This window comes from Mastigoproctus giganteus, chromosome 10 (assembly GCF_048544385.1).
Source record: "Mastigoproctus giganteus isolate SK-2022 chromosome 10, ASM4854438v1, whole genome shotgun sequence".
NCBI lineage: Eukaryota > Metazoa > Arthropoda > Arachnida > Uropygi > Thelyphonidae > Mastigoproctus > Mastigoproctus giganteus.
Window position 1 is genome coordinate 219,264,828 of NC_143584.1, and position 13,303 is coordinate 219,278,130.

Sequence of the window (13,303 nt, forward strand, 5' to 3'; positions counted from 1 at the left end):
TTTGTGCTCTTAAAAGATGATATCCGCTCTACAACGTCATCAACCTTTGCCCCTGGCAGACATACCCTGGTCCTGTTCCACCTATCCTTTTTACAAAGCATGTTTTCCGTTTCCCTGACAATAGAGTCACCAACAACTACTAGTTCCTGTGGGACCAGCACATTCTGTTTTGAGTGTTGCCGCTGTGTTGCATCAACACCAAGTGCAAGCTCTGGCGTTGATGTGGGCAGCTGAGAGCCTGATGGGCCCCTCAATTTAGATCTTTCGAGGGCATCCACCCTGTCCTTCAAACTCTCATATAGGCCCATAACAACACTGAGTTGTCACCTGATTTCCTTACACTCCTTACATCGCACACACAAAAAGACATCCCCCATGGCAATATCATGTTCCATTCCAGAGAGTTATGCAAACATTTCACAAGTTGCAAATTTTTTTAGGCTGTGATGCATTGGAGAATTGCCCCCCTGAGTTCTCCCCCGAGTCACAGCACTCCTGCCACTTTGTGCCCGTTGCTTTGCTGATCTAGTTTGGGGCATGATACAAAGGGTACTAGGAAAGTTTTGCAATACAGCTTTGTTTATTTAATTTTTTCAAAGTAATATCCTCTACATTCAATACACCTCTCCATCCTCCGAAACCAATCTTTAAACCAGTTCTGCCAAGTTTCACTAGGGAGTAAAGCACACTCGTTGTCCCAAGCCCGTAGAAGGTCCTCATCACTGGAAAACCGCCTCCCTTTTAGCTTCATTTTCACACGCGGGAACAGTGCAAAGTCGCAGGGAGCAAGGTCTGGACTGTAGGGAGGGTGCTCGAGAAGTTTCAGTCCTGTCGTGGTCAAATATTTGGTGGTGCAGGCTTTGGCGCGGTGAGCTGGAGCATTATCGTGATGGAGGTACCAGGTGTCCATTCTTGACTTTGGCTGCAGGTTCTTCATAGATCCAATGACTTTAGGCAGGCATTGTTCAGTATACCACTTAGCTGTGACTGTCTTCTGCGTGTCCAAAATGACACGTTCCACAATTCCACTGGATTTGAAAAATACAGCTATCATTTTCTTCTTTACAGATCGGGATTTTCTGACAATTACGGGTGTGTCGTCATCATCAAAGACCCAAACTTTGTTTTGAGCCTTGGTCGGCAGATCGTAATAGTACAGCCAAGTCTCGTCACCTGTCACGATGTTGTTCACATACCGAGATTGTCCCTTATCAAACTTTTTTAACATCTCCCGGCACCAAGTCACACGTTGTGTCATCTGCTCTTCAGTCAGTTGATGCGGCACCCAGAGAGAACAAAGTTTCTTCACTTGCAAATGATCTTGCAGAATCGAACGAATTGCTGGTGCATTTAGGCCCAAAGTATCCTCTATCTGTTGGTAGGTCACTCGCCTGTTTTCGTCAAGCATTTTCCTCACAGCAGTAACGTTTTCCTCCGTAACTGACGTTCGTGGCCTTCCCGGCCTCTCAGAATCCTCCAGAGTGAAATTTCCCCTTTGGAATTCTCTATACCACCTGAATATCATTGTACGATGTGGACAATCATCATCTAGTGCAAGAGTCATTTCTTCTAAGAACTGGTCTATGGTTAAACCACGCACGAAATTATACTGCAAAACTGTCCTTATCTCATTTCGTGACCACGATGCCATCGCAAGCACTTTACACTCTCACTACTAATGAATAACTGAGCCCATCAACTTGGCGCGGCGGCTACTATGCACGTATGAACATGTCTCAACATGCAGCAACAAGCAGCTTCCTGTGATTCATTGTTGCGTCATATTGCAAAACTTTCCTAGTACCCTTTGTACTTTAAATTAATAAAATCAATAAATTAAATTAATTAAATGTCAATACTACGCTATCTAATAGAAACAGTGAAGCGTAATACTCTATAAATTATACATTAGAGCTACCTAACTACCTCAATTAAAAATTTGAATTCCCTACCACTATATACAAAAACAATGGCTGCAAGATTCAAACGAAATAACGGTTTTACACATGTTAAGTATTACGTATATCTACAAAAACTGTTTATCTAAATTAAAATGAAAATAACCAGCATAACTATAACTATAAGACTACGTATTAAGTACAATATAAAATAACAATTATGTAAATAAAAAGGCAAACACTTATCGTTTTTTTCGGAGCCTGCAACTGACAGCTGTAATTTTTGAAATTTATGGAGGCGTTATCTGAAACAACTGAATCTAACTTATTAATATAATCATGTTTATCGAGTATTACCACTGTATCTCCTTTATCTGCCCTCTGTATAATAATGTGTTTATTTTCCCGAAGTTCACGTAAATTGTTGTTGTTATTTGGTTTTTAGGTGCATTAGCAACTAAGGCCATATTGCTCTGGGGATATGCGGTCATCGTTCCCTGACTTTTCCGGATGTGGGCTCGAACCCCAGTCTAATCAAGAAGCGTGTGCTACACACCGTTGCTCCTGCCCACCTGGCAGTTCACGTAAGCCGAACTGTCATGTATTCAATTTAGGAAGTCGTGTTTCTTTTATGTTATTCACCACTTGGTGAATAAATAAATCTTTTTGCGGAACATTATGAAGTCCAAATTCAATATCAGTTACGCACTGGTTTTTAGGTAGTTTTCGAGATGGTAAATTATAATTTAATCCTTTGGATAAAAGTGAAATCTGGTTCTGCAATAGCATATACAAGGAAAGATTTGTAACCTGTTGATATGTCGGTTCGACGAATGCTGGGCGAGGGGGTGTTCGCAAATTAGCTGACGTATTCTGTGGTAGCACGTTGTATGTGGGGGGGGGGGGTCATCACCCAACTTGTATGCACTTGGTTGCAAGCCCGCAAAACACATTCGTATGAACGTGTCTTGACCCTTCCGATAATGTTTGTAATTTGTTAACGTGTCTGTTTTTTTATTATTTTTTTTTTTATTTATGAGGCCTGTGTTTCCCGTCGCAAATTTATGGAGGTCTTCAATACAGTCCAATCGTTGGAATGTAGATAATTTTTTAATTTATCACGGAGCTTCCTAACCTGGGAAAGATATTTTTGTTTATTAGAATATCGAGATTTTAAAGCAAGTTTAACGATATTACGTGATGTGGCAAGTGCTAGTTGTTTTATGCCCAAAATTTTTTGATTTAAATTGACCCTGGCAAACTTCAGAACGATGTGGTTTTGAAGACAATATTTTAGAAAAGAAATATGGTAACTTCGGGCCAAGTATCTTACTGTTAATTTAATGTAATTTAATTGTGTTAAATTGATTTTTAATTATTTGTTACTCTAATGTAAGATTTTCAATTTGTTTGGTTTTAATTTCTGGAGAGTATCATACAGAAGTGTTCTATGTACTATATTGAGGTAAACTTTTCTTATTAGTTTACAAAGAGAGCTAAATATAAAATATTATCAAAATCCATTCACTGGAAGCACTAGCGAAACTATAAATTCTGGGTCCTGCCAGATTGCCAAACAACCCCCACGTGATCTTTAACAATCATACCAAATCAGCCATTGGGCCCTCCTGCACTCCTTGGGTGGGGGGGAAGCCCATGATGGTATGGTAGTTTTGTCACTGCCTGGGAGTCAGGTCATTACACATGAACAGATGGACAAGGAAATAATTATTGCGGGATTTCTACTGGTCCAATTTCATTAAAATTGGACCAGCAGACACAGCTCAAAAATTTTTCTAAGTGAGCCAAATACCAAATTTTATAGAAATCCATCTATTAGGAGTAGAATTATTATTACATGTGGATGGGTGGATGGACATGGTGAAGACAATAAGTGCTTTATGCATATATGCTAATGCAACTAAAAATGTACACTACAATAATTAAAAAATATACATAAATATTTTTTTTCAGATTTACAATGAAATATATAATAAAAATATAACCACACAAAAAGCCAGGCATTCTACAAATGTTTTGCAAATAAGCATAATGTGTTGGTTGCCTCTTACAATCAATTCAATATAAAACCTAGGAATTTGGGTGTTTGATTACTGGGTAATCAAAGAGCTATCATATTAAAATTACTGCCTTCCAGGCCTTTTAATGGATTTCCTGGATTGCAGGAAGTTTTCTTTTAGCTGGAGAGTTGTTGATTACTGGAACAGCTTATCTCGACAGATAGTTGAGGCTGACAGTTTGAAGAAATTCAAAAGTCAGATAGTTATCTAAGTGAGGAAGGAAGCATATAATTGGTCTATTTTCTTGTCTACTTTTTTATATATCTTTTTTATTTTTTATATTTTCCTTCATATTTTTATTATTTTTTGATTTATTGATTATTATTTTTATTCAATTTTATTATTTTAAAAAATATATTTTTATTATTTTTGTTTTTTTAATATATTTTTTATTATTTTTTCATTTGTTTATTTGTTTTTTTTTAGCAGAAAAAGCCCATTGCTTTCTTGCACTATATGGCCAATACTAATACTTAAATTAATACTATACCAATAGTTTTCTTTATTTATTTTTTGCAGATGTGATTCAATGTTATACATTTGAATGTTTTACAATTTTAAGGTTCAAAAAATCAAAAGTTTTTGACTTTGAAGATATGGGTCACTAATTAATCTGGCTACTTTCTTTTGAATGATTTCCACATGCTTGAGAGAGATTTTGGGCACCACACAAGGTGTGAGAAGAATACTCCATGGTAGAGTGAATTTGAGGTTTGTACAGAGTGAGTTGTTGTTTAGAAAAACGGTAATACCAATTCCATCATATTTATTTTAATATTAAATAACTTAAAAATGGAAATAAATTAATAATGAAATAAAAAAAATTAATTTTTGCTACAGGCCTAATAATTGAGAAGTTATAATTTCAGGTAATAGCCAAAAATGGTTGAGAGCCATTGACCTTGGAACATGCAGTTTAAAGCAAAATAAGTTGATTTCCTGCAATCTACTAAATAAGTTCCAGTTTATATTTCTGATTTCTATTTAAAGGGTCAGTTAAACTACAGTAGAATGTTTCAGATATCTTGTCCTTAATAAAAAAAAAAAGGACACTGTTTTTCAGGAAAATCAGATGCCATGCCCAAAGATAGAGGAAAATATACAACAGAAATATAGAAAGATATAAGAAATACAAGATATAATGCACACAGGACAATTTGACAAAAAAGTTACCCACAAATACTTTGTGTTAATCTAAATTAATATTATATTGCATTGCACCAATTATGATCAAAATCAAAAATTATGGCAAATATATTGAATTATGTACAAGAGATAGAGGATATGTTTCAAGTAAATGGGATTTACAGGAAAAACAGGACAACGGAAGCTGTATGTATTTTGTTGTTAGTGCTTCTCGATAAAAAAAAGTGAAACATGTTATAAAACATCATGTTTTTTTTTTCCTTTGTACAAAAGACTAAAGACCTATAGACTAGACCATCACAACACCTCAAAACACTGAAGTTAATAAGTTATATCTGAAAAATGCAGGAAATGATTATCTGAAACATGAAATTAACATATATAAATCTCATTTTTCATACAATATATTGTTTGATGTAACAATGTAATGCAACAAATTACAAGAATTTCCAAGCAGTGTTAGCACAAACTCAATGTTGGCTTTGGCCTATGAATTAATGCCAGTTGTGTGAATGGCAGGTTTTGCTCTAATCAAGAGCATATGTGACACTATAGTTCACAGTGAGTTCATAATGAAAGAAGTTTTGTAAAAGAATCATATAAAGATAAAGGAAACTTCTCAAGTAAGCTGTTTTATTTACTCACCAGGCAAGACACCATTTCCTCTAGCTGCAGCACGTTCCATCGCTTCCTTTATACAATAATACAGATCTCGACACTAAAATAAAGGCAATGAAAAAAAAAAAACATTTTTTTTTTCTAACTGAATCATTTATAGCTGTATATATTTAATTCAAAATGTTCTAAATCACTGCATTATCCTAGAAATTTCCAATACAACTTTCCTTAATGACGACACTGGTTGAGTTGAAAGACTGGGTTGTCTTAGAAAAATCTTTACATTTCAAATCTATCTTAGAAAAATCTTTACATTTCACATTCTGGTTGAATGTTGTGCCAACTTACACAGATCAACTACTACAGCACAGTTGTATTGCTCCACAAATTCTTTTGAAAAACTGAAACATCCATTTAAATTAACCATTAAACAGAACTCCAGTAAACAGAACTACAATAAGCCTTCTAAGATGAGCAGAATAAATTGCATAATAACCAGTAACGACAATAGCACAGTAAACTCCACCAAGTTCTTAATGCTACTTAACAAACATCGAAATTAAGATATAAAAAGTTAAATCTTTATTACAAAAAATCAAATATATAAACATACTGCCAAAAAATATTATATGAAGTATATTTTTTCATCTAATCTTGTAGATATATTTCTGAGATGTGGTTGCTGTGCTTATGCTAACCGTGAGCACAGCCATTTAATATCAGCTTTTAATTGAATATTGTTTAAATTCGGTAAGTCCATCATTACAAATAAAAAAAAAATAAATAAATCAAATAATAATATGAAATATCATCATGAAAAATAAACTTGAATAAAAATCGGAAGAAAATTAAACTTATCATAAAACTAGACTACATGCTCAATTATTTGAAAATAATCTGTGCATACCTGCCATAATTAAGCATAAAATAAACGTTAATAAACAACAGTGGTTAATAAATATGGAATTACATGGACTGATGTGATAACATAAGAATGGACAGTATATGTTCTTGCAGGTAGCACAGAAGATAGTACAGCTATCTCACACTAAGTAATACAATACAACCAATTGGGATAACATTCTCCCGCCATTCTATGCTGTACCCAAATTTCCAAGGTCAGTACTGACTACTTGTGAATAAAATGGAGAATGCATCTAGTTAGCCTCCTGTGCCCATTTTTTTTTTTTTTTTTTTTAAAGTTCAATAATGACACCATGGAAGACAATAACCTTTCCAAGTTTCAATAATTACACCATGGAAAGCAATAAACCTTCTAAGATGGACTTCTCATGCTCAAGCTGACTCCAAAATGTATGCATTCAAGACAAAGACATACATTAAATATACTTTTACTAAATACTAACCTTTCGAGTGTAATATTTATGCAGCTGAGTTTGTCCTCCATTTCTTCTCCATAAACAAAGTACTTTATTTTTTGGACTATAAGTCATATTAACAAGCCTCTCATACCACCATCTTTCTACTATTGTTCCATTAACACTACGTAGTATTATGCCGTCATCACGAACCTATTGGAAAATAAATAAATCTGAAACTTCAAATGAAGACCATCAGTATAATAAAAATGAAAAGAAACAATAAAAAAATATAAATATAAATGTTACTAGGGAAAAAAAAAATGTAATTTCCTGAATTTTCCTTAAAGTATCATTAATAAAACCTTAGTAAACTGTTAACAAAATTAAGACATATTTTTAGTTATTCTTTGAAACATTCATATAAGGTGGTTATAATTAAAGTAGGTGACAAATTACAAATCACTAGGAGTGAACAAATTTAGAACAGACGCAAAAGATGGGGGGGAAAAAAAAACAGTAATTGACACCTGGTGTGTTTGGAATCGCATGCAGCAACACAGCCAACACACAGCACAATTATCAAATTACAGTACAGTGTGGGAACACTACAGGCTGTGAAAAAAAAATGCTTGTTACAGTGAAAATGGGGGAACAGTCTTTGTTATGTATTAATTAAGGACAGGAAAACACTGTGCCCTTCAAAAATCTAGCCCCATAACCAAATTCACAAGGATTAAGATCTGGAGAGGTAGGTGGCCAAGTATTGACAAGATGCCAGGAAATTATGCATATGTTGTCAAATGTGCACCAACCTGTATAAAATGAGTTGTGCCCAGAAATCTCATTTTTTTAAGGGCCGGAATCATATGATATCAGAAAAAACCACAGTAATATTCAGCCATAATAGTATATATTTTGTGACACTGTGCTTAGATCCCTCAAAGAAGAATGGTAAAATTACGAATTTTGATGTGAAACAACACCACAACCAGTAATAACACATGGACACTTTTTATTAGAAAAGAGAAACTTTACTGATAAAATATGGAGGAGATATACCTCACAGCTGGTAATTATGGGCATTCATACCATTGCATTTGATTTATTTATTTATTTATTGTGTTAATGGCTCTGATAAAACAATAGCAACTCCACTGTGTACATCGTGACGATACGATACAATTGATCAAGATCAAGTGGTGTAAATGTATTGTAGTGTAATGCTGGGTTATGTTGTTCATGATGAGTGACTGGCCACTTAAAACAGCAGAAACTGTCACCATCCCTGACATGTGGAGCTGTGTCAGGGATCTGCTATCTACTGTTTCTATTAGATGTACCAATGGAACTCTCTGCTCATGTGGAAAGAGAGGGGATTAACTATTACAAGGCCACATCTCATCCACTTCCATTCTAACCAGAAACTGTAGGAAAAAGATGGGGCAATGCTTTGGATGGCATTAACACTGCATGGAACAAACATAAGCATGGACTGAAATCTGGCAACCACATCGTATGGCAGAATAATACCCCTCTGTCACAAGGCAATACCATCACTTTGCTTACTGGAGGATAGAATGGTGAAACCCGTGTTTAGTCTTCAGAGAAAACTCCAGTAATCTCCTTCTCTTCTGTCATGCAGTATGAGCAAAGTCATTTTGAGTTTATGAAAAGATTATGACAAGGTTATGATAGAGCTGCTGAAGCATTTGCAGTTACTAACGACACTACATAACTTGTTCATTTATCTGTTAGAATACCAAATAATCATAACCTCACACCAAACACTCTCTTTCATACCAATAACCTTTCAAAGTACACAGCTAATGATAATAGTCCTTTACATACCTCAGATCAAGCTCAGTGATGGGCCCCTTCTCTAATGGGCCTAAGACATTCTCAGCCTTTTGTTGTGTGGCATTACAAGAATGCTAAATGGGGGTAATCTTCATGACTTCTACTCCTCTTTTCCTTGGTTGGATTACTATTTTAAAATTTAAAATCCCAATTTACTCTGATCATATCAGTGAAATTATTCTTGTAGGGATGAAATCCTTTGTTCATCATTGCACTGCAAAATTTCGTCCTTTAACTAAACCTTGGTTTTAAAATAAATGTGAAAGGGCTGTTCAATATAAGAATGTAGCATATATCAAATGGCTTCTGTCAATTGGCATATATATCCTTCTATCTATCACCAGAAAGGATGATAGATAGAAGATAGATTTAGGAAGGATGTAGATTTGCTTGAGCGTGTACAGAGAAGGGCAACAAGATTGGTGAGGGGAATGAAGGGATCCTCTTACCAAGAGAGGCTTAAGTTCTGCAAATTGCAGTGGCTGGAGACTAGGCACCTGCACGGTGATCTGATTGAGGTGTATAAGGCCTTGAATGGGTTGAGCACGCTGAATTCTGATGAATTCTGATGGGATCCTTCCACTTGTTCAGATTACGAACCTAAGGGGGCATAAATTCAAATTAAGAAAAGACAGATGTAGAATAGATGTGCGGGAAATTTGCCTTTAGCCAGCAGGTGGTTAATTGCTGGAACAAACTTCCATCTGTCGTTGTGGAAGTTGATAAGTTGAATAAATTTAAGGAGGAACTGGACAGGCATTTGGAGGGAATGGTGTGATTTTTTTTTTTTTTTTTTTTTTGGCTGATGCTGCATAAGCTCATACACTTGCTTTCTTGCATCGCATTCCACTACTACTACTACTACCACATTCATTTTCTGACTATACTAAAGCCCGAAACAACTGTAAAATAGTTATTAATCAGTCGATTTTAAACAGGCTAAGAGCAGAAAACTTGCCTCTTGTACAAATGGTAGTCAAGCATTTTGGTTTCTTGGACAGAGCTACTGGCCACAATTTCTGTCTATTTATACTCCCACAATCTAATGTTCCATTGCATTCTCAGCTAAGGGTAAAACTAACCATCCACCTACTTTTCTTCTAAGTCATTGTATCAATGCTCTAAGTTTTTTTTTTTTTTTTGTTAGTTGTTGGTGCATCAGCTTCTGTGGCCATAATGCACCTCCCAAAGTTTTTTCATTTTACTCTGATCCAAGCCTGAGACGGGATTTGAACCCATGACCTTTGGGTTGCCAGGCAGGCACTTTACCCACCTGGCTAGCCCGGTCGGCAATGCTCTAAGTAAATCAACTTATACCATACTCAATACACTCTACTCAATATCTCCTGTGGTCTTCCAATAGAAATATGTTAGAAGAATTTTGAACAATCTTGATGCCAAGCAAGATCAGGAGCATAGGTTTTGAAAACAAGACCATTGGTGATATTCTTCACATTTTCTTATTCCATTTGTGGTTGTAAATTTACTTCTGCTTGTAAATTTGCTCCTATCTGAGTTCCTCAGTTCTCAAGAAGTGAGGGGTGATTTTTCACCCCTCACTTCCAATTATCATCCTATAGAACTTTAATCTTTTCAAAATAATGAAGATATCAATCAAACACCAACTCTTAAAATATCTTGAAACTTTTCATTTGATCAATGATTGTGAATATAGATTCCATTAGTATAAATCCAATGGTGATATACTGACTTATGCCACTCCATCAAAACCATACTCGTATCCCCTTGCCATTGTAGAAAGTGTTCTACGATAGCAAGGGAATTGTGAACAAAGAGTTTGTGCCCAATGGCTAAAGTGTTACTGCTGCCTACTATCTGGATGTTTTGAAACATTTGTTGCAGAGAATCTGCTGTGTGCAGTCTCAGTCTGGAGAAGATGGCAGTTGGTTCCTCTTGCATGACAACACACAAAGCCACAAGGCTCTCCTTGTTCAGGAATTTTTGGATAGCAAAAAAGTCTGCATACTGCCGCACCCACTGTATTTACCAGACTTAGCCATGTGCAACTTCTTTTTGTTCCAGAAGCTCAAGGCACTACTGTAAGGCTGTTATTTTCATGACATTGACACAATTCAAAGAGCTGTGAAGAGAACATTACACATTACCACATGAGACAAGACGAGAACTTGTGGCAAGAACTTTACAACAGTATACCTTCCACTAGTTGTTCCGGTCTCTTTGTGATCATTGCATGTGATGTGTGGCCACAGGAGGAAGTTACTTTGAATAAATTAAGGTTAGTTTACTCATAGATGGGATCATTATTTTTTACTAGCATAAGTCTCAGTTTCCAATTGCCACACTGTGTACGTTTGAACTTTTACATACAAGAAAAACTATATTTTAGGTATAGTGGCAAAAAAGGTTTTGCATTATAATATAATCTTAACTTGGATTATAGGTGAGGATCCTCCTCCTCACTGTCCCACCCTACTAATGGTGAAAGATATCCTCCTTGACTGTCCCAACCAACAAACTGCTCGAGTTTTAAATCTCATTTTAAAACGAGAATCTTCTAACCCAGAATAATTCATTATGGATGAATCATATTCTTAGCGATGAAGTAAATCTGTCCAACCTATTTAATTTTCTAAAGCAGATTCATTTATACAAACTTTTCTAACACATGACCAGAAAAATATTATTACTTTCACATAATTACTGTGACAGGCACAATTTAACCTTAGTTACCCTGGTGCCAGAAAATCCTCATTAAAACTAATGGCCAGTGCAAGCACTTGCTTGCAACCACTATCAGTAAAGCACACACCCATTGAATGTAGCTTGTTCAAAAGTGCCCGACAGGCTACTTTCAGCTCCCTCTCAAACCTACTTTAAGTAGGTTTGAGAGGGAGCTTTTAAATGTTGAGTCAGTTTGGTGTGACATAAGCACTGCGAAAGCAAAAATAAGAGTAGGAGTGTGTTATAGGCCTAATGACTCGAATGAGTACAATGAACAATTGTACAGAGAAATAGAGTGGGCTAGTAAATCAGAATGTCTTATAATGGGGGATTTTTACAAAATCCCCCATTATAAGACATTATATGATTATGTAAAAAGGATAGGTGGAACAGGACCAGGGTATGTCTGCCAGGGGCAAAGGTTGATGACGTTGTAGAGCGGATATCATCTTTCAAGGGCACAAAAGGTGATATAGTTGTACACGTTGGCACTAATGATATTAAGAGTAGGAGACCGGCAGAATTACTCAACAAGTACAGGTCACTGTTGAAAAAAAGCCGAGAACTAGGGTTGAATTTGAAAGTGTCTGCAATTCTGCCCAGACACGATAGGAGGGAGTATATGATGAGAGCCTTGTCGATCAATTCGGCCCTGGAAAGATTGTGCAAGGCTCAAGGGGTAGAATTTTTTTCAGCCTGGACTGTACTTGTTAACAGGAGAGATTGCTTCTACAGGGATGGGATACACTTAAATAGAAAGGGTGCAAGAATATTTGCTGATGCTATCGAGGCAGTGTTAGGTGGGTCGGAAAACTGCTAGCTTGGGGGGATACAAAGACTAATAGTTTAACAGTAACCGCAGGCAGAGGTGAAGGTGATTCTTGCACAACTTCTATTAGAATAAGAAGCGACCTGGAGCGAGGGGTGTTGGGGGTTTCAGGGACGGATGGCAGTCATCCTGGAATAGTTGGGTATATGGGATGTGTTAGGGTAACAAGGAATAGGCATAGGAGCATGTATGCTTGCATGTATACCAATGCTAGAAGTATAGTAAATAAATTTGATGAATTTGAAGTGTTGGTCAAGACATCAAAGGCGGATATTGTTGGGATAGCAGAGACGTGGTGTCACAAAGATATAAGGAATGCAGAACTGGAATTTGGGGAGTACAATGTGTACAGAAAGGATAGACAGGACAGAAAGGGAGGAGGTGTTATGCTGTTAATTAAGAAAAACATAAAATCAAAAGAAGTGCATCCAGTTGATATAGATGGACAGTGCACTGTTGAGTCAGTTTGGTGTGACATAAGCACTGCAAAAGCAAAAATAAGAGTAGGAGTGTGTTATAGGCCTAATGACTCGAATGAGTACAATGAACAATTGTACAGAGAAATAGAGTGGGCCAGTAAATCAGAATGCCTTATAATGGGGGATTTTAACTTCCCAGATATTGACTGGAAATTGTGGGTTGGTCACTCACACACTAGTCAGACTTTTGTGGATTTATTGGATGATTGTTTTCTGCAGCAGCATGTTCGAGAGGCAACCAGAGAAAGTAATACTCTTGATCTGGTTATCAGCAGTGATCATTCGTGTATTAAGAATTTGCAGATAAAGGAACCACTAGGTGGCAGTGATCACAGTGTGCTGAAGTGGGATTTACACAAAGAGGTAACTA

The 13,303-nt window shown here is 36.2% G+C and overlaps 1 protein-coding gene across 11 annotated transcripts in view; it reads right to left on the reverse strand.

Moving 5' to 3' along the window:
• Rab3-GEF (Rab3 GDP-GTP exchange factor) overlaps positions 1–13,303 on the reverse strand; it is a 973,693-nt gene that overhangs the window by 244,553 nt on the left and 715,837 nt on the right. For all 11 annotated transcript variants that reach the window (XR_016547514.1, XM_090382519.1, XM_090382521.1 and 8 more), the window contains exons 28-29: positions 7,111–7,275; positions 5,771–5,843 (exon numbers count right to left, since the gene is read on the reverse strand). Coding sequence is in view for 10 of the 11 variants with exons in the window: in XM_090382519.1 (XP_090238645.1) it covers positions 5,771–5,843; positions 7,111–7,275 (238 nt within the window). In the remaining variant the exon portion in view is untranslated. The remainder of the gene's footprint in view (positions 1–5,770; positions 5,844–7,110; positions 7,276–13,303) is intronic.